Source organism: Zalophus californianus, chromosome 7 (assembly GCF_009762305.2).
Source record: "Zalophus californianus isolate mZalCal1 chromosome 7, mZalCal1.pri.v2, whole genome shotgun sequence".
Lineage (NCBI taxonomy): Eukaryota > Metazoa > Chordata > Mammalia > Carnivora > Otariidae > Zalophus > Zalophus californianus.
Window position 1 is genome coordinate 49,497,465 of NC_045601.1, and position 21,867 is coordinate 49,519,331.

Sequence of the window (21,867 nt, forward strand, 5' to 3'; positions counted from 1 at the left end):
GGAGATTAATGTTATGGATGATTCACATCTTAGAAGATGGCACAGGATGTGAGACACAAGCAGGGCAAAGTTCACACACTGATCAGCAAGGTCATTTTAAGGACATCTTAATGTCCTTAAAGGATGTGCTGGCTGGGGAGCCATTCCTTTAAGATAGCATGCCCATGTTAAACTTCAAATAACAAATTAACACATTAACAACTATTAACACCTCAGTCTTCATTTATTGGTTCTCTGGAAAAGAGCACAGTCTGAGGAAAAGAGATTGGGAACAGAAAAGTTTCAGAGAGCGGTCAAGACCAGTTTCAAAGCACAGTCTGCTGTCCTTCTGAGTACGCCGCAAGTGGGCACTGGGCCCCCCAGGAGCAAACGGGGGGAGGGGTGAGGGGAAGGACAGAGGTAAGCGGAACTCAAATGTGAAATGCAAGGAGCGGGCAGAAACTACGACCTACTTCACCACGTGCCCAGACTGAGCAGATATGCACAAGCAGTGACATTCTACAGACCCCCTTCTGGCTGAAGTGTTCATCCAGACAGGAGGTCAGGCCATGCAGAGGCGCTGAGCCACCCCTGGGATAGGAATAGGAAAGAGGGGGTGCCTACCAAACAGCCAGCTTCGCCAGTGGGCACTAAGCAAAAGCCTCACATGAAGAGAGCCATCCCAGGGGGCTGTCCCACCACTAAGGAAAAGTGGAGAGCGGGCTTCTCCTCCCCCACCCACCTTGCAAATGCCTTGCCCTTTTATGCTTCCTTCCTTTCTCAGTTCAGCGACCTGTTGTGTCCACAACAGCCTACTTGCCCTGTTGCACGCCTTGTTCGTTTTGTTATGTTTTAAGTGGGGATAGTGCCCAATGTACGGTTTGAGTCATCTTAGACTGCAGTGTGCTTTGAGTGTAAGGACTGGTTCTGTGACCCAGAACAGTTCCTCAGGAAACAAACATAAAAATAATATTAACCAAGGAAGTACACATAATGATCTACTAGAGCACATGCTTCCCGGCTGACTTTCAGTTTTAAAGAAATAACATGTCCGTTTTACCTCCAGGCTGTGATAAGTGCATCTGGGACCTGATTGATGACCTTCGATTAGCAGCCCTCTCGATTGAAGACAGCAAATCTGGTCTGTTGAGTGTCTCATCTGGTGCGGCTGCTCATAGGCACGTGAATGAACTCAACTCCACCATCTTCCTCCTCAAAGTAGGCGGCCATGTTGTACCTTCAGCTGTATCTCATGCTGGTCTTACAGGACTGCTCCTAGAACTCCTATCCTTTCTATCATCTGAGGCCCACGGCTGTATTACAGATGGGTTGTTAGACTAGGAAATCAGAAAAAGTTTATTGTAACCATGAGCTTCAGGCCAAAACAAGAGTGGCCATCTATAAAAGAAATTAATGTGGAGAACATAACAACTAAAACAAGCAGTATCTAGGTACCAATCTATTGAGGGAAGGAAAACACTCTTATTTCCTCGGCAAAAATGTGCATTGGTTATTCAGGTCCTTACCACAAACTTACCGTTATCTTAACCTCAATTTGCAGTGCTTTGAGGAGTTTCTCTAGAAACCTCTCTCCTGCTCGCTCTCTCTCCCACCCTTACCTTTCCTTCTTACTGACACACAGTCTCTCTCATCTTCCCACACACACACACACACTGAAGCACACAGACATACATGCTCAGTGTCTCCTCACAGGTCTAGTGGTTAATATCTAATAAACAGTCAAAAACAAACTATAACAGTGCTGCTGTATCTAAACTTTTTTTTTTTAAGATTTTATTTATTTCACAGAGAGAGAGACAGCAAGAGAGGGAACACAAGCAAGGGGAGTGGAAGAGGGAGAAGCAGGCTTCCCGTGGAGCAGGGAGCCCGACTTGGGGCTCGATCCCAGGGCCCTGGGATCATGACCTGAGCCGAAGGCAGACGCTTGACTGAGCCACCCAGGCGCCCCCATGCTGTATCTAAACTTTAAGAGGTCTTTTTTTCCCCTCTAAATTATGGGCGTCCGTCACAACCAACAGATATTTTTTAAAACAATAATAATTAAATGAAAGGATAATGGAATTAATATCAGCACAGGTTTTTACTTTATCAATTTCGCATAATAGTTAAGAGCACTAACTTTGAAACCAGATCGATTACCTTCAGATCCCAGCTCTGACACTCACGAGTTATGTGACCTGCTCATTCTTCAATTTTTTCCACTGGCATTGAGGATCATTATTGCACCTACCTCATGGGTTGTGGAGAGAATTCAGCAAGCGATATGTATGTAGAGCAGTTGCAACAGTACCTACCATAGAAAGTGCTCATTACTCTACTTTTTAGAGGTGCAAATAAATGATATACACAGCAATTGGCCAAATATGCAAAATGTAAAGTAAAGCAAGAATCACAAAATCATAGAGCTGGGTGGACTCCTAGTGAGCATTCTATCCCAAACTTAGGAATCATTCTTATCCACACTCATCTGTTTAGACACATGAAGGCACTACTTCTCAGAGTAGTCACCCAGACTCAGGCCTCTTGATACTGCTTGAACTCTCTTTCCTCAATAGCACAACTTCAAGATAGGTATAATTATAGCTGACAGGAAGTCAGTGTCAGGATTGAAAGGCTTACTCAAAAGTAATCCAGGTAAAGCTACATGAGACCAAACTCCTCGAAAACAGAAAACAGACGCCAAATGGTCTGAAATAAAGAGAATTGCTCTTCTTCTCCAAAAAAAAAAAAAAGAAAGAAAGAAAGTTAATTTTCAAACTCCATTTTACATTACATTTTACATTACATTGATCTTTGTGGGTTGATCATTTCCTCCAGGTTCTGCCAAATTTGAAATTGAAATTGTAAAGGCCAGACACCCTGGGCACCCACCAGTCTATAGGGTGATTTTGTGAAATTAGAAAAATGCCCTTTCTTGGAGCACAACCCAGTGAGCAGAGCTTGCAGAATTTCAGCCTGAAGGCCGTTGGAAACTTTGTGCAGACCCCAACCTTCATACCAGCTTACAGCAGCCTTCAGACCCCACGGTTTTGGTAACAGAAGCTCACATTCTACTCTGAGTCCTCTTATACTGAAAGCATTGTATGTATATATATTTTTTAAAGATTTATTTGTTTATTTGAGAGAGAGAGAGAGCACGCAGGCGGAGGGCAAGAGAGAGAGAGAATCTTAAGCAGACTCCACACTGAGTGCAGAGCCCAATGCAGGGCTCAATCTCAGGACCCTGAGATCACGACCTGAGCCAAAACCAAGAATCAGACACTTAACCAACTGAGCCCCCCAGGCTCCCCTGAATGTGTAGTTTTTTTTTTTAATTTAATTATTTATTGTTATGTTAATCACCATACATTACATCATTAGTTTTTGACACCGTGTTCCACGATTCATTGTTTGTGTACAACACCCAGTGCTCCATGCAGTATGTGCCCTCCCCAATACCCTCCACCAGGTCAACCCATCCTCCCAACCCCCTCCCCTCTAGAACCCTCAGTTTGTTTTTCAGAGTCCATCATCTCTCATGGTTCATCTCCCCCTCCGAATTCCCCCCCTTCATCTTACCCTCCTGCTATCTTCTTCTTTTTTTTCTTAACATGTATTATTTGTTTCACAGGTACAGATCTGTGATTCAACAGTCTTGCACAATTCACAGCGCTCACCATAACACATACCCTCCCCAATGTCTATCACCCAGCCACCCCATCCCTCCCACACCCCCACCACTCCAGCAACCCTCAGTTTGTTTCTTGAGATTAAGAATTCCTCATATCAGTGAGATCATATGATACTTGTCTTTCTCTGATTGACTTATTTCACTCAGCATAACACCCTCCAGTTCCATCCATGTCGTTACAAATGACAAGATCTCATTCCTTTTTATGGCTGCATAATATTCCATTGTATATATATACCACTTCCTTATCCATTCATCTGTGGATGGACATCTTGGCTCTTTCCACAGTTTGGCTATTGTGGACATTGCTGCTATAAACATCGGGGTGCATGTACCCCTTTGGATCCCTACATTTGTATCTTTGGGGTAAATACCCAGTAGTGCAATCAGTGGATCGTACGGTAGCTCTATTTTCAACTTTTTGAGGAACCTCCATACTGTTTTCCAGAGTGGCTGCCCCAGCTTGCATTCCCACCAACAGTGTAGGAGGGTTCCCCTTTCTCTGCATCCTGCCAACATCTGTCCTTTCCTGACTTGTTAATTTTTGCCATTCTGACTGGTGTGAGGTGATAGCTCATTGAGGTATTGATTTGGATTTCCCTGATGCCAAGTGATATTGTGCACTTTTTCATGTGTCTGTTGACCATTTTGATGTCTTCTTTGCAGACATGTCTGTTCATGTCTTCTGCCCATTTCTTGATTTTTCTTGATTGGATTATTTGTTCTTTGGGTGTTGAGTTTGATAAGTTCTTTATAGATTTTGGATACTAGCCTTTTATCTGATGTCATTTGCAAATATCTTCTCCTATTCTGTCAGTTGTCTTTTGGTTTTGTCGACTGTTTCTTTTGTTGTGCAAAAGCTTTTTATCTTGATGAGGTCCCAATAGTTCATTTTTCCCCTTGCTTCTCTTGCCTTTGGCGATGTTTCTAGGAAGAAGTTGCTGCGGCGGAGGTCGAAGAGGTTGCTGCCTGTGTTCTCCTTTAGGATACTGATGGACTCCTGTCTCACATTTAGGTCTTTTAACCATTTTGAGTCTATTTTTGTGTGTGGTGTAAGGAAATGGTCCAGTTTCATTCTTCTGCATGTGGCTGTCCAATTTTCCCATTTGTTGAAGAGACTGTCTTTTTTCCATTGGACATTCTTTCCTGCTTTTCAAAGATTAGTTGACCATAGAGTTGAGGGTCCATTTCTGGGCTCTCGATTCTGTTCCATTGATCTATGTGTCTGTTTTTGTGCCAGTACCACACTGTCTTGATGATCACAGCTTTGTAATAGAGCTTGAAGTCTGGAATTGTGATGCCACCAGCTTTGCTTTTCTTTTTCAACATTCCTCTGGCTATTCGGGTTCTTTTCTGGTTCCATACAAATTTTAGGATTATTTGTTCCATTTCTTTGAAAAAAGTGGATGGTATTTTGATGAGGATTGCATTGAATGTGTAGATTGCTCTAGGTAGCATTGACATCTTCATGATATTTGTTCTTCCAATCCATGAGCAGGGAACGTTTTTCCATTTCTTTGTGTCTTCCTCAATTTCTTTCATGAGTATTTTATAGTTTTCTGAGTCAGATCCTTTGCCTCTTTGGTTAGATTTATTCCTAGGTATCTTATGGTTTTGGGTGCAATTGTAAATGGGATCAACTCCTTAATTTCTCTTTCTTCTGTCTTGTTGTTGGTGTATAGGAATGCCACTGATTTCTGTGCACTGATTTTATATCCTGCCACTTTACTGAATTCCTGTACAAGTTCTAGCAGTTTCGGGGTGGAGTCTTTTGGGTTTTCCACATAAAGTATCATTATCATCTGCAAAGAGTGAGAGTTTGACTTCTTCTTTGCCGATTTGGATGCCTTTGATTTCTTTTTGTCGTCTGATTGCTGTGGCTAGGACTTCTAATACTATGTTGAATAGCAGTGGTGAGAGTGGACATCCCTGCCGCGTTCCTGACCTTAGGGGGAAAGCTCTCAGTTTTTCCCCATTGAGAATGATATTCGCTGTGGATTTTTCATAGATGGCTTTTATGATATTGAGGTATGGACCCTCTATCCCTATACTCTGAAGAGTTTTGATCAAGAAAGGAGGCTGTACTTTTTCTGCATCTATTGAGAGGATCATAAGATTCTTGTTCTTTCTTTTGTTAATGCATTGTATCACGTTTATTGATTTGCAGATATTGAACCAACCTTGCAGCCCAGGGATAAATCCCACTTGGTCATGGTGAATAATCCTTTTAATGTACTGTTGGATCCTATTGGCTAGTATTTTGGTGAGAATTTTTGCATCCATGTTCATCAAGGATATTGGTCTGTAATTCTCCTTTTTGATGGGATCTTTGTCTGGTTTTGGGATCAAGGTAATGGCCTCATAAAACGAGTTTGGAAGTTTTCCTTCCATTTCTATTTTTTGGAACAGTTTCAGGAGAATAGGTATTAATTCTTCTTTAAATGTTTGGTAGAATTCCCCTAGGAAGCCGTCTGACCCTGGGCTTTTGTTTGTTGGGAGATTTTTGATGACTGCTTCAATTTCCTTAGTGGTTATAGGTCTGTTCAGGTTTTCTATTTCTTCCTGGTTCAGTTTTGGTAGTTGATACATCTCTAGGAATGCATCCATTTCTTCCAGGTTATCTAATTTGCTGGCATATAGTTGCTCATAATATTTTCTTGTAATTGTTTGTATTTCTTTGGTGTTGGTTGTGATCTCTCCTCTTTCATTCATGATTTTGTTTATTTGGGTCCTTTCTCTTTTCTTTTTGATAAGTCTGGCCAGGGGTTTATCAATCTTGTTAATTCTTTCAAAGAACCAGCTCCTAGTTTCGTTGATCTGTTCTACTGTTCTTTTGGTTTCTATTTCATTGATTTCTGCTCTGATCTTTATTATTTCTCTTCTCCTGCTGGGTTTAGGCTCTATTTGCTGTTCTTTCTCCAGCTCTTTTAGGTGTAGGATTAGGTTGTGTATTTGAGAACTTTCTTGTTTCTTGAGAAAGGCTTGTATTGCTATATACTTTCCTCTTAGTACTGCCTTTGCTGCATCCCAAAGATTTTGAACAGTTGTGTTTTCATTTTCATTTGTTTCCATGATTTTTTTAAATTCTTCTTTAATTTCCTGGTTGACCCATTCATTCTTTAGTAGGATGCTCTTTAGCCTCCATGTATTTGAGTTCTTTCCGACTTTCCTTTTGTGATTGGGTTCTAGTTTCAAAGCACTCTGGTCTGAAAATATGCAGGGAATGATCCCAATCTTTTGGTACCAGTTGAGACCTGATTTGTGACCTAAGATGTGATTTATCCTGGAGAATGTTCCATGCACACTAGAGAAGAATGTGTATTCCGTTGCTTTGGGATGGAATGTTCTGAATATATCTGTGAAGTCCATTTGGTCCAGTGTGTCATTTAAAGTCTTTATTTCCTTGTTGATCTCTTGCTTAGATGATCTGTCCATTTCAGTGAGAGAGGTGTTAAAGTCCCCTACTATTATTGTATTGTTGTCAATGTATTTCTTTGCTTTTGTTATTAATTGGCTTATATAATTAGCTGCTCCCATGTTAGGGGCATAGATGTTTACAATTGTTAGATCATCTTGTTGGATAGACCCTTTAAGTAGGATATAGTGTCCTTCCTCATCTCTTATTACAGTCTTTGGTTTAACATCTAATTTGTTTGATATAAGGATTGCCACGCCAGCTTTCTTTTGGTGTCCATTAGCATGGTAAATGGTTTTCCACCCCCTCACTTTCAATCTGGGGGTGTCTTTGGGTCTAAAATGAGTCTCCTGCAGACAGTATATCAATGGGTCTTGTTTTTTTTATCCAATCTGATAGCCTGTGTCTTTTGATTGGGGCATTTAGTCCATTTACATTCAGGGTTAACTATTGAAAGATATGAATTTAGTGCCACTGTATTACCTGTAAGGTGACTGTGACTGTATATTGTCTGTGTTCCTTTCTGGTCTATGTTGCTTTTAGGCTCTCTCTTTGCTTAGAGGACCCCTTTCAATATTTCTTGTAGGGCTGGTTTCGTGTTTGCAAATTCCTTTAGTTTTTGTTTGTCCTGGAAGCTTTTTACCTCTCCTTCTATTTTCAATGACAGCCTAGCTGGATATAGTATTCTTGGATGCATATTTTTCATTTAGTGCTCTGAATATATCATGCCAGTCCTTTCTGGCCTGCCAGGTCTCTGTGGATAGGTCTGTTGCTAATCTAATGTCTCTACCATTGTAGGTTACAGATCTCTTCTCCCGAGCTGCTTTCAGGATTTTCTCTTTGTCTCTGAGACTCGTAAGTTTCACTAGTAAATGTTGGGGTGTTGACCTATTTTTTATTGATTTTGAGAGGGGTTCTCTGTGCCTCCTGGATTTTGATGCCTGTTTCCTTCCCCACATTAGGGAAGTTCTCTGCTATAATTTGCTCCAAAATACCTTCTGCCCCCCTCTCTCTTTCTTCTTCTTCTGGGATCCCAATTATTCTAATGTTTCATCTTATGGTATCGCTTATCTCTCAAATTCTGCCCTCGTGATCCAGTAGTTGTTTATCTCTCTTTTTCTCACCTTCTTTATTTTCCATCGTTTGGTCTTCTATATCACTAATTCTCTCTTCTGCCTCATTTATCCTAGAAGTTAGTGCCCCCATTTTTGATTGCACCTCATTAATAGCCTTTTTTATTTTGACTTGGTTAGATTTTAGTTCTTTTATTTCTCCAGAAAGGGTTTCTTTAATAACTTCCATGCTTTTTTCAAGCCCAGCTAGTATCTTTAAAATCATCATTCTGAACTCTAGTTCTGACATCGTACTAATGTCCATATTCAGTAGGTCCCTGGCAGTCAGTACTGTCTCTTGTTCTTTTTGTTGAGGTGATTTTTTTCCATCTTGTCATTTTGTCCAGAGGAAAATAGATGAATGAGAGAACAAATGCTAACAGGGAACAACGTCCCCAGAAAATATACTCTAAACAAATCAGAAAAGACCTGAAACCGGGGGGAAAGAAAAAAGAAAAAAAAAAAGAAAAAGATAAAAACAAACAAAAACAGAACAAAACAAAAAAAAAACAGAATATGATCAAATATGATCAGGCTGGTGCATAGATCAGTGCCACACACTAGATTTTGGGCATATTTTGGTCTGTTAGAATAAAGTGCCTCCCAAAATTTTAAAGAAAGAAAAACTTATATATGTACAAAAATAAGGGTTAATACAATGAAGGGATGGAATATGACTGTAAAGATGAAAATTATAAAAAATTTTATAAAAGGAATTGATAAGATAAGAAGTTGTTTGAAAAAAGAAAGAAGAGGATTTAAAAGAAAAAAGAAAAAAAAAGGGAGAGAATGTGATCAGGCAGGAGACTAGAACAAAGCCATACACTAGAGATTTAGGGTATATTTTGATCTGTTAGAAGAAACTGTATCTCAAAATTTTAAAGACAGAACAACTTACATATATATGCCAAAAATAAGGGTAATTACTATGAAGGGATAGAATATGACTCTAAAAATGAAAAAAAAATGTTTTTTAAAAAAGGGATTAATAAGATGTTGGTTGAAAAGGGAAAAAGAAAAATTCAAAAAAAAAAAGACAGTTATGAAAAAATTAACTTTGAAAGACTAAAGAATCATGGTAAAAAAGCCATGAATTCTATGTGCAGTATTCCCCTAGCGCTGGAGTTCTGCCTTTCTCTTTGATCGGTAAACTTCGTCTTGGCTGGCTGTTCTTGCTGATCTTCTGGGGGAGGGGCCTGTTGCCGTGGTTCCCAAATGTCTTTGCTGGAGGTGGAATTGCCCCGCCCTTGCCAGGGCCAGGCTCAGTAATCTGCTGGGGTTTGCTCTCAGGAGCTTTTGTTCCCTGCAAGCTTTCCATACAGCTTTGGAGGACAAGAGTGAAAATGGCGGCCTCCCAATCTCCTCCCCAAGGAGCCTAGAACTCAGGGCCCCACTCCTCAGTGTGCCCCCAGAGAAAAGCACTCAGTCATTCCTGTCTCCCCAGTCTCCGGCCTCACTCCATGCTCACCCAGCCTGTGACCGAGCATTTCTATCTCAGGCACCCGACCCCATGTGGAGTCTCCAAACCCAGTAGATCCCTGCGGTGCACACCCGTGCCACTCCTCCTGGGGGAGGAAGGGGAGTCTTCCTGGATCTGCCGCTTTTTGGGTCCGTGCTGGAGGAGCAGTGGCCCAACTGTGCCGCGGATCACGGTTAATGGCAACCCCGAGCTGAGAGCCCGCGCCTCGGCTCCGTCTCTGCAGCCGGCTTCCCCACTCTGATACCTGGGAGCTCTGCCTCACTCAGGCACCCCCGGTCTTTCTGTGACCCCGAGGGTCCTGAGACCACACTGTTCCAGTGAGGGTTCCACCCCCGGCTTAGCCACTGGAGCAACGTCCCTCGGTGGAGCCGACTTCTAAAAGTTCCAATTTTGTGCTCCGCGGTTCTATCACTTGCCAGAAGTGGCGGATGGAGGCCCCCTCCCCCGCCGTCTATCCTCCCGAATATCACCTTGGATTCACTTCTCTGCACGTCCTACCTTCCCAGAAGTGGTCGCTTTTCTGTTCAGAGAGTTGCTGCTATTCTTTTCTTCAATCTCCTGTTGAGTTCGTAGGTGTTCAGAATGGTTTGATCCCTATCCAGCTGAATTCCTGGGACCAGAAGAAATCCAGGTCTCCTACTCCTCTGCCATCTTGCTCCACCCCCCCCTTTATGTATAGTTTTTAAAAACCTGTTCTGCACATCTACTGATTATTTTCAAAACTTTTTTTTCCACAGACAAAATTGTCAGAAAGAGAAAACCAGTATGTCCTAAGAAAGATACAAATCAACAATGCTGAGAACACAATGAAAAGCTTTCTGTCTGACATGGAAGAATTAGCTGAAAAGGTATGTATTCAGTTTCTGGGACTGCCTTCAGAGAAAGGATTTAGCTACGGTGAGCCTGGCTGGTCACAAACGATTGAGGCTTAACACAGTGCAGGAAAAATGCAGTCACCCATGTGCCTTAAAATAAATCAAGGGAAGATCTGTGGAGAAAGTTAATATACTTGGTCTCTACAGTCTTTTCCCATTTTGATTGCTTTCCCTGGAAAACTGTTTATGGAGAAATTTCCTGGTATCTGCTGCTGGTTAATATGGTTGATATAGGTTTCAGTTAGGATAGTTGGTCAGCTGTTTGCCATAACATTTTATGACTAAGAGCTGTAGAGAGCCCAGAAATAAACTTTATTATATAGAATATAAAATTTAAATGTTTGCTAAAGGTTGCCTTAAATAATAAAAAGAAAGAAGAACCATGCTGAGAAAAAAATTTTGCAGGTTGACAGGAAAAAAAAATATCACTTTCAAATTTCACTTTATACCATATACTAAAATAAATTCTGGACAGATTAAGACTTGAGCTTAAATCTCAAATCCATAAGAAAGCAGAACTAAATAATCATTAAACCTTGAAAGGAAATAACAGTACTCTTAAATATAGCATGAAGAATTATAATAAAAAGAGGTAATAGATTTGACAAGATAAAATTTCAAATACCCAGTAAAACAACTAAATAAATGAAAAAATCGACTAGACTAAGAAAAATATTGAGGAAAATATGGCTTGTAATAGCTCTCACAAATTAACAAGAAAAACATGAAAACAGGAGCAGAGTCAACATGAAAGACTATTAAATACACTCCCCAGGAGCCTAACGGAAAAAATATCCATCATCTGTACTAATAAAGAAAAATACAACTAAGTCACAAGGTGCCATATTTTATGTATTAAAATGTTTGACACATTTTTCCCCCTGATTATGTTCTACCAGTACTGACCAGAGTACTCTGGAATTTCTACTTTCAGACGCTGGTGTTTGACATTATAAACTGTTGAAGTTCTTTTCCAAAACGGTTCTTATTTTTTACAAAAATAAAGGTTAAAAAAACTCTGATAATCTCTTTTGACCTTGTACCTCTTAAACTTTTAAGAGATTTTGCTTCTAAAAACATGAATTATTCTAACTGCATCTTTGGAAGATTCAACTACTTTGAAATATGTATGAAAATTGTGTCCTCCATTCCCATGTGGTCGTGCATATTAATCCAACCACAAGCATATGTAGAAAGCAGTGAGATCTCTTAAGTTTCAAAGGAAATACCAGGAAAGAAATCTCTGTGAAAAACTCATTGTTTTTTCATTTCGGTATCATGGTTGGAATTTGCCCAAAATGTCTCAATTCTTGAGAAAATATTTTCCCCAAGATTAGTTCCTCTCACTGCTCAGACACAGAGTTACTGATCCTTTTGTTGTACAGTTTTTCCATTTCCAGTGTAACTTAAATGCAGACTTTCATAGGGAGAAAATAGCCTGAGCTTAAAAGTGACATCACAATAGAAAAGGCTCCTGGGGACCAAGAACAGACCACCAAAGCAGGAGGTTGATGATAAAGCTCTTGAAACTTTCAGCTGTTTCCACTGACTCTTATTGAAAATAAGGTCCTTCTAACTATGACAGCCATCCAGATGGTGTAAGAACCTGCTAAAAGATTTTGAAACAAATGCCCAGAGCTGGTCTTAATGACTTCTCAAGCATCCTTCAATCCTTTTATCTAGAAAAGTCTGTAATTGATTCTTAGAAAGATTTAAGAAAAGAGTTACCTTCGAAAGTCTTCTACCACGTAAGTAACTAATATTTGCCTTTAAATAGAGTGAAGGATTTCACTGCAGGTTCCCACAGTGATTTTTTTTTTTTTAAATCACAGTAATGTTGCCTCTTGAACTTGAAAATACCTGCTTGCAAATTGTCACACAAATCTCATGAGACCCAAATCTCACAGTTCACATTAACCTAAAGTGACCAGTTTTTGTCCCAATCTTTATAACCAAGTCTCCTATAGCCCCTTTTAGGAAAATTCTACAGCCCGCTTACTTCTGGGAACCCCCTAAAGGATGTCCATGCGTTTGTATTCACAAATAGCCACCGCTCAGAATGACCTCACCTCCACCACTGCTGATCGTGTCTGTAAGAAAAGGCCAAAGACAATGTCAAGATTCCACTTTCCCACAATCCCAAGCCACCATGCTCAAAGTCAGAGTGGTACTAGGCTACAAGCAAAAGTGGAGGTGGTGGCCCTCTCTCGATCTCAGGGCTGCCCCTTGCCAACTGGACCTTGAAGTTGCAGTGCGGAGCCCCAAGTCACAGAGCCCAGTCTCTAAGGGCTGGTTCAGGAGGTGCTGCACCATCCCCTCCACTTCTCCATCTCCTCCATTTCCTCTGTCTCCACCCCACTCCTTCAGCCACAACAAAAGCTCCCTGCTTATCAATGCATCAAAGAGATGTTTAGGACTGGAAGAAAAGTAGGTCACCTGTATACATCAAAATCACCTGAGCCTCATCTCTGATCCTGACAGAAAGGTAGGGTAAAAAATAAGAATATGTTTCGATTCTGAAAGCATGACTTACAACCTGGTGTATAAGTGATTGTGCTAGCTGCTAGGGATACTGAAATGAAATAATAATATAGCATAAACCCAGCTCTCAAGCAGTTCACAGTCTAGCAGGGAAAACAGATACATAAAACAAAATAATTATAACATAGCATTCAATAAGAGAGGCATGGTACAAGCTAAAGAGAGAACTCTAAGGAAGAAATAATGAACTTTTTCACTAGGGGTACATGAGGGAACGCTTCTCAGAGAAGTTGAGTATTGACCCATGTATTCAAAAATGACTAGTTTATCAAGTACTTCCAAGCAAGAGAAAATACCACAAGAACAAAGAGATATTCATAGTGTGTTCTTAGAACTAGAAAACCTTTGACCTAGTAAAGATTAGCTGCAAGGCAAGGAACAGGGGATACTGCTGAAGAAATTCTCAGAGGCCAGATCATGAGGAACCTTGACCACCGCACTCAGGAACATGTGGCCTTCATCCTGTGGACTCTGGAGAACATTGAAGTATTTACATAGAACAATGAACTGATCAGATTTGAAATTTTGAAAACATTCCTCTACAGGAGGGATGATGGATTGGTGAGTGAAGACTCTGAAGGTATGGACACCAGTAGTCTGGAAAATTGCCTCAGTAATCTAGACAAGTGTGGTTGATTGCTACCTTGCCTTCATATGAAAAGAATTTGCAGTGATCAGGTATCAATCAAGACTGGTTGTATGGAACAGGAAGAGAGGCCAGAATGGCAGGCAGAATAAGAACAATTGGGTGACCAATTGACATGAGGATTAATAAGGAGGAAAGCTCTGGCTTGGAGAAATGCCTATTCTAAAATTACAGAATGGGGGCCCCTGGCTGGCTTAGTCAGTAGAGCCTGCAATTCTTGATCTCAGGGTGGTGAGTTCAAGCCCTACGTTGGGGGTAGAGATTACATTTAAATAAATAAATAAATAAATATCAAAAAATAAAGTTACAGAACGGGTTACTCTGGATATTTCTCTGTGGATGCCCAGAGGGTAGTTAGAGAAAGATTTGAGTCGGTAGCTCAGAGGAGAGATCCAGTCTGGAAAAGCTTTTAGAAGCCATCCATGTTCAGGAGATAGGGAAACCCACAGTAGGTATCCCGATACACATTCTGAAAATGGCACACCAGTATTCTAGCAGTGTTTCGTCCAGTAATGTTCTTATTTACGCTTGTCTCCCAGAGTGATTCCTAAAAGTTTCCCCCTTCACTTTCGAAAGTGTCACAGCTTAAGCAATAATGTATATGATCACCCTAGACACTGATTATCATCCTCACTTAGTCTGGTTGATTTTTTTTTTTTAAATCAGTAATCTAGATACACTACTCTTCATGCCCTGTATTACCGAAAAGTTCTTGCCACTTTTTATGTCAAATATGTACAAGGTGAATTTGCTGTTGAGGGGAGTAAATGATTCATCTATTTGTAATGTAAACCATCAATCGGTTTATAGCTGTGAGTTGATTGTTTAATTTCAGCTCTTCTTAAAGCAAGGTGCCCCGGTTTTACCAGAGGCCTATACCGTTATTTTTCTCCCAGGAGCAAAGTTACAGAAAAAATAAATAAAACTTTCAAATAAGGTATCACATCTATTAGAGCCAGTAAGTTTGCAATTTTAAAGTGATAGGCTGTGCTCTTTACCACTGATTCTTTTGTCAAACATAACGTGTATATCTAAGCGCCCTCTGGTGTTTGTCAGAAAGAAGTCTTCTTAGACGTATTCCAGCCTTGCTTTGCCTTTCATTGCTTCAATTCAAAGTTTCCTAAAAAGAAATAACGTTAAACGACAATAATTACAATAGGCCTTTTTCTTTGAAGGATTAAGCCAAAGTAAGAAAAATAATAATAATAAGTGTTGTGTTTTGCAAATATAATTTAAACTGAAAATTTCTAGATGTTTTAAATGTTTGTGTTCATAATTTTTAGAAGCAGGGAGGGGTGATGTCAGAATAAGAGTCATCTTATTTTCTGCATCATATAATTTTAAAATGGGCACAGATTTCGTGTCTCTGGAAAGCATGAGAACAAGGCAAGAGGAAGACCGGCATTGGAGGAAGGAACACCCATGACTCAGAACGCAGGTGTCCATTCAGACAGCCCACTGTTTCCGGGAAGCGTCTGATGGTCGCATTACTGCTGCACAGGGAGCTTTATATGGAAGAGATTTGGGACTTGCTTGATAAAAAAAAACCTCTAGGGCACGTGTTTGCTATGATACCATTTTTGCATTGTCTTCCTTGACTAAGGGCCACTTCTGTGGGTTATGCCTGGAAAGCATAAGAGCTTTTCCAGGTAAAACCATGGCATAATCGTCTGACTGGAACACTGGAGGAGAGGAGAGGCGTTTGACACAGCCACTCCCCTGTCCTGGTGAAACTGTGCAGTGAGTCTACGCGCACGCTGGGGGGCAGACCACCCTGCAGTCCACTCAGATGGGGCAGCACTTTGTTAGAGAACCGAGCCAGAAAAGCACCAGATAAGGCGAACAGGCATCTACCAAGTGTCAGACAGAAGAACTCCTTCTCTGCTTACATATAGCCCATGAGCCAATCTTTCTAGTGCTAAAAGGAAGTACACAGTACACATCCCCACCGCCGTGCCTACAGGCCAGTGTCCTGGCCTTGAACCATTTCTTAGGTGAGCTTCTGTCCTTACACACGCAGAAATATGCACGTCCACATACACACCCACACGTGCTTCCAGAACCTGCATTTGAGTCGGGATTTCATCTTGACAAATACTACGTGGGAGCTCGGAAACAGAAGCTCCCCTGTGGAGAGAAGGGAGTCCGCTTCTCAGAGAAGAGTCTCATTCACTCCGAGCCAAATCTGCTTGAGTAGTTATTTGTACCCAAGTGCCATCAGTGTTGATGGGAATTTGGAATGCAGCACTGAAAACAGCATTGAGCCCAGTCAGCATAATCCTTTAAATCTCTGTGGTAATTCAGTGTCAGCGCTGGTTGGACCACCCAGGAGCTACTGGACGCAAGGAGCATTTCAAGGTCTGCCTACTTTCTCAACAATTTCCCCTGTGAAACTCTAAGCTCTTCCGTCAGCACAATGTCAGAGTGGTCAGCAGACACGGGTAATTTCCTAGTCTGGAACCGTGAGATACAGTAAACCGAAGAGTAAATTCCATATGAAAGGCGGTTGGTTTGGACTGAACTGTGACTGATGGCATGGGAACACAGCTGATTTTATAGCATTCTGCGACACCAGCCTTCACGCATGATTTCTGGGACCATTTTATATGTTATAGAACTTTCACATGCCAAGGAAATTTATGTTTATGGAACATATTAGGCCCACCCACCACTACATGCACAGATAGAACATTCCCTTCTCATAAATTTAAGCTGCTGTTTATATGGATTATTTATAGGAAAGTCAATTCTCAAGAAGGGGCAAGCTGACCGAGAAGGAAAGCATGGATACCATTAACCACGCAACTCAGCTTGTGGAGCAAGCTCATGAGATGAGGGATAAAATTCAAGGTAAATATATTCTCTTCTCATGCAGCTTAATGTCAAGGACTCATTCGTGTTGTTAACAACAACAAAAATATGGCTACTGTTAGTGTTCACTATGTGCCAGAAACTGTTGTTATAGTGTTATATATAAGGTACTATATATGCATTTATGATATTTTATATGTATTACATATAAGGTCTTCCAGTTTGTCCATCTAGGATTTCTGAGCATTCACCCCTACTTACTATCCATTGGTTGTAGAATCATTCCCTTTCCAGGCATTTCAAGGAAGTGGAATTCCAGAATACCCTTTCAGCAGAAGAAATGGAATGCTATGGTGTCTCTAAAATGAAAAAGTTGAGTAGGAGTCATGTTTTTCTGGACTATTTGCAGCAAAAACACTGCCTTTAGAGTGGCAGGAAACTGTCCACTAGTCCAAATTGTCCTAAGCTCTCTCTATGATGCCATTTCCCCAAGACCAGGCAAGCAACATGCTCTGGTCCCCAGGCCAGAAGAAAAGCCTGGAGGGGTCGTGTGAGATTTCTTTGCCCTAAAGCACTGTGGCAGATTTTACCTTCCCTCTTAGAGGAGTACTTATTTGTGCTCTAACTTCTGATAAGTGTTGGCTGTATTTTGAAGACTACCTTAATAGCCCACTGAAAGCCAGCCTCCCATTTACCAACAGAAAACAGGCACTTTCACTTGTTCTAAAATAAAGAGAATTTCCTTGGCTTACAGTCTGCGAAGATACAATATTTGTGTGTTTCCATAGCTTTAATCCTATATATGAAGAGCTGGGTGACAACACCAAGTGCATCTCAGGGCACAATGGCAGCAAAGGAGCCCACAGTGGGAAAGTCGCATCTTTATCCTGAGGTATAGGGAATATATTCTGGGCAGAGGGATGAATGGAGCCAAGATGAGACATTTGCTATATTTCCTTTGGTGGCTATAATACACAATAAAAATAAATAACATTCATTTCAAACACCTCCCCCAACCCCGTTCTCACTGTTTCATGCTTTTGCATCTGCCAATAAAATTTTTTTTTCATTTTAGAGTTACTATTTTTTTTTCAAAAAGTAAGATTGAACCTAGATGAGCTGACCTCATCTAATTAAGAAATAAATGCCCCTCTAGGCAGCAAATAAAGCCAGCATCCTAGTAAGCCATTCAGAGAAAATAATTCACCTTTGCTGTTACAAATTTTTTATTCTAATGTGTTTCATTTGGAAGGAATCTAAGCCCTCTATTTGACCCTTTAAGCATAGGAAAAGGTGAAAGACATACAAAAAAAATGTAAATGGGAAACAATAATTTCCATCAGTTTACCTTTTAAAAATAATGTATGAATAGTCTCCAAAGACTAAGGCAAAAATGTTATTGTCTACATTTCCTTTTTCTAATCTACACCAGACATGGCTAAAATAAAACAGGCCAGAATTGAAAATGTAATATTTGGATCAAAATGCCGGAGAAGTCAGCGCTGCAAGGGATAGATCTAAGGCGGGTGCAGGGACTCTATTGTTTTGTTTATTTCCAGAGTTAAGATTATAGATTTCACTTGAAAAGTGAATGTTTAATCCCTTCATAGTTTTGTTTCTAGCATATCTTGGTTTCCCCATAACTTCCTCAGTAATATTTACAGTGTTAAAAACCTCTTACCCCGTTCATCTCCTTTCCTTCAGAATTCAGGGATGCTACACAGTACCAAGAGAGTGTCTTTCCTTTTTCCCAACCGTCTGTAAAATAACTCCTAGTGACCTTCAGGCTATTATCCATATAAAATACGAGCCTTTATCTGGTATGATTTATGTGACACCAGTATTTGTTTACCCATCTTGTCTGGCCAACCGCATAGATCATAGTAAACCACAGACACACAATTTCATTTATGCCAGGAAGATAAAATGCTTCTTCCCAGAGCTGTCAGAGGACAAGGTGGCAATTACATAACTTTCATCTGATCATATTTAGTAGGAAGAGAAAGTCAGAGAACAACTCAGCTCTGCTGGTATTTAGACAATGCATCTAATCCCTCTGAGCATCAGCAATCCCTTTGGTTCTAAAATTCTCCAGAAGTGGGGTGAAAATGACTCAGAATCAAAATGGCCCAATCTTGACAGTCATACTACAGAAGGCAGATAGCAATTGCAAAGTATGTGTGTGTGTGTGTGTGTGTATACAAAATATATAAATATATATATATGTATTAATGAACAAAAACTCACATCACAATATAACAAACCTTTATTTTTATATCTGGTCTGTAGAATAATATGAAAGATCCACTTGAACAACTATTAATATACTCTCATTTTGGTTTAGAGCTTTGGTCAGATCCTTGGCTAAAATATAATTAATACCTCTGACACATCCTACATATGACAGGAGATACGTCAGAGGATTTTCTCCAAGTTATGTATTTTATATAAAAGTTTGATCAAAGACCCCAGATTTGTGGGCCTTTGATGTTAATGTTCGGGAATTGCTATGGAAACCAGACACAGCTGAAGTTAGGACAAGCTTTGTATTAATCCCATTCTGAAGACACCAAATGAATGGGAAACAGAGTTATTTCCTCAAGTTTTACTTCTCCTTGGAATATATGGTGAATTCCAGTGCTGACACCGGTATTTGCAGTGTGAACATCAGTACACTGTCTTTGAATGAAACTCTCTTTCCATTTTAGGATCAGCCCTGCCCTTTGCCCTCACTCTCCATATATTTAGTGGCATCACTGTGAAATGCCCAGACACCTCACCCTGCTTTCTTCTCTCACTGTGTCCTTCCTTTCAGAGATCAACAACAAGATGCTCTATTATGGAGAAGAGCAGGAACTTACCTCTGAGGAAATCTCTGAGAAGCTGGTGTTGGCCCAGAAGATGCTTGAGGAGATCAGACGCCGTCAACCATTTCTCACACAAAGGGAGCTAGTGGATGAAGAAGCAGACGAAGCCCATGAACGTAGGTGTTTTCAACTCCTAGGACGCAGCATGTGTCGGCTTCCTTTGTGGGTCCAAGAGAGGATACTGAGCCACAGGGGAACATTTGGTCAAAGCAAGCAATGCCCAATATTTGCAGATTTTTTAAAAAAGATTTTATTTATTTATTTGAGAGAGAGAGAGAGTGCACGCGCGTGCAAGCACGCATGAGTTGAGGGGAGGGGCAGAGGGAGAAGGAGAAGCAGACTCCCGAACGAGCAAGAAGCCCAACACAGGGCTAGATCCCAGGGCCCGGGAATCATGACCTGAGCCGAACGCAGACACTTAACCAACTGGGCCACCCAGGTGCCCCTAGTTGCAGCTGTTTAGAATTTAATACATGGCCTCAGGGACTCAGTCAGGACAACTTACCTGTATGATCAAGATTTTTAGATCCAGGCCCAACCTTGAGCTTTTGAAAAACAGCTGAGATTCCACATAGAATCTATAGACCTTAAACTCCTGAGGAGAAGATATAGGGACTTTACAGTTGGTGAAAATGTATAAAACAGGAGAAGAAAAACTAAGGGGAACCACTTTTCAGAACTACAATAAAAGAAATCACGTATCAAGAAGGCAGTAAAGCTACAAGCCCAGCAACATTCATGTTCTGAGGTCTGGGAATGACTTTTAATGAACTTTTAACCTCCAGTGCAAATTGAACATTTCCTTTAATGATGAATGTAGGCAAGAAACCACAGTAGTATTAGCGAACCTATGACTTGGTCACTCAGTTATCAAGGACTATCTAACAATTCACTCCAAACGTATTCATTCATTTTTCTGTTTTTAAGATTTTATTTATTTGACAGAGACACAGCGAGAGAGGGAACACAAGCAGAGGGAGTGGGAGAGGGAGAAGCAGGCTTCCCGCTGAGCAGGGAGCCCAATGCAGGTCTCGATCCCAGGACCCTGGGATCATGACCTGAGCCAAAGGCAGACGCTTAACGACTGAGCCACCCAGGCACCCCAAACGTTTTCATTTAAAATAACCATGTATTTGATCATGATTTCACTGGCAATTTGGGCTCAACTCAACCTGGACAGCTCATCTCTGCTCCATGTAGCAGGAGCTGGGCTCCTTCAGATGTCTGGGACCTTGGCGAGGATTGCTGGGCCTTTCCCCCTTGTGGGGTGTGACCCTCACGGAGTCTCACCCAGGCTCATTCACATGGCAGCAGCCTTCCAGGAAGGCAAGAATGGAACTCAGCTGTGTCAAATCTATCCTACTGACCCACACTGGCCCAGATTAATGGTGTGAGGAAATAGACTCTACTCCTGATGGGAAGAGCTGCAAAGAATTTTTGTCCATTTTAATCTACACAATCAACATAAGAAGCCACGGATTTGGGTATTGGATTCTAGCTGCACTCTGATCTCACAACATTCAGTTCATCAGTAATTCAAAATTATGTAGTTATTTGTCCCACCTCTAGATCTTGTTATTTCAGACTTAATAAAAAAGCACATGTATTGTTATATCACCACTTAGTTTTTTAATATTTTGGTCTTCTTTTGAAGTCTATGTATTTTATTTTATACATTTTAAAATACATGATAAGAAGGGGCCTGAAGGCTTCACTGGATTGCAAAGAGGCCCATGGCACAAAAAGGGTTAAGAACACCTGCTCTGCATTATTTCCCTACCATCATTACTATCAACTTCTAAAAATTATTGTGACTATTCCAGAAGAGGAACATTCTTCACCTAAAGGCATGTTACCATAACAAATGTATAAAGTCTTAGAAACAGTAAGAACTCAAGAGGAATCTCAGGCCCCATATCTGGGTCAGGATGAAGCCAGGGCTCGGGAAGCCTGGAGCTCTGATGTCACAGACAAATGCTTTCACACTTCTTGCCTGTTTTAGAATGTAATGAGTCTGCCCTGGGGAAATGAAACCAATCACATCTCCCACTTAGCCACCTTCCACCTGGTCAATGCATGTTTAACCACTTTCTTTACTCAGTCATGAACGTGTATCTTCTGCTCGCAGTGATGAAAGAAAATACAAAACCTTGAAAAGTCAGACTGATAGTCCCTGAAGAAAAAGAGAATTAAGGCACGTAGTCAATGCATGTTACTTTGATCAGAGAATTAAGACATATACAGAATTTAAGAATATATCCTTGCCATTGAATCTTCATACCACCCAAAATAATGGTTTAGGTTTGATCTGAAGAAGCTACCTAAAAGCAATTGCCTGAAGAGAATACAGAAAATGTCGGCAACAGATAAGATAATTTTTTTTATTTTTTTAAGAGTAAAACTATAGTATATCCAAACCCCTTTGTCTGGTAAAATTATTAATAATCTGG

The 21,867-nt window shown here is 40.7% G+C and overlaps 1 protein-coding gene across 3 annotated transcripts in view; it reads left to right on the top strand.

Annotated features, from left to right (window-relative positions):
- LAMA4 (laminin subunit alpha 4) overlaps positions 1-21,867 on the top strand; it is a 147,607-nt gene that overhangs the window by 64,128 nt on the left and 61,612 nt on the right. For all 3 annotated transcript variants that reach the window (XM_027601984.2, XM_027601987.2, XM_027601986.2), the window contains exons 7-10: positions 1,046-1,197; positions 10,415-10,525; positions 16,478-16,589; positions 19,366-19,533. In XM_027601984.2, the coding sequence (XP_027457785.1) occupies positions 1,046-1,197; positions 10,415-10,525; positions 16,478-16,589; positions 19,366-19,533 (543 nt within the window). The remainder of the gene's footprint in view (positions 1-1,045; positions 1,198-10,414; positions 10,526-16,477; positions 16,590-19,365; positions 19,534-21,867) is intronic.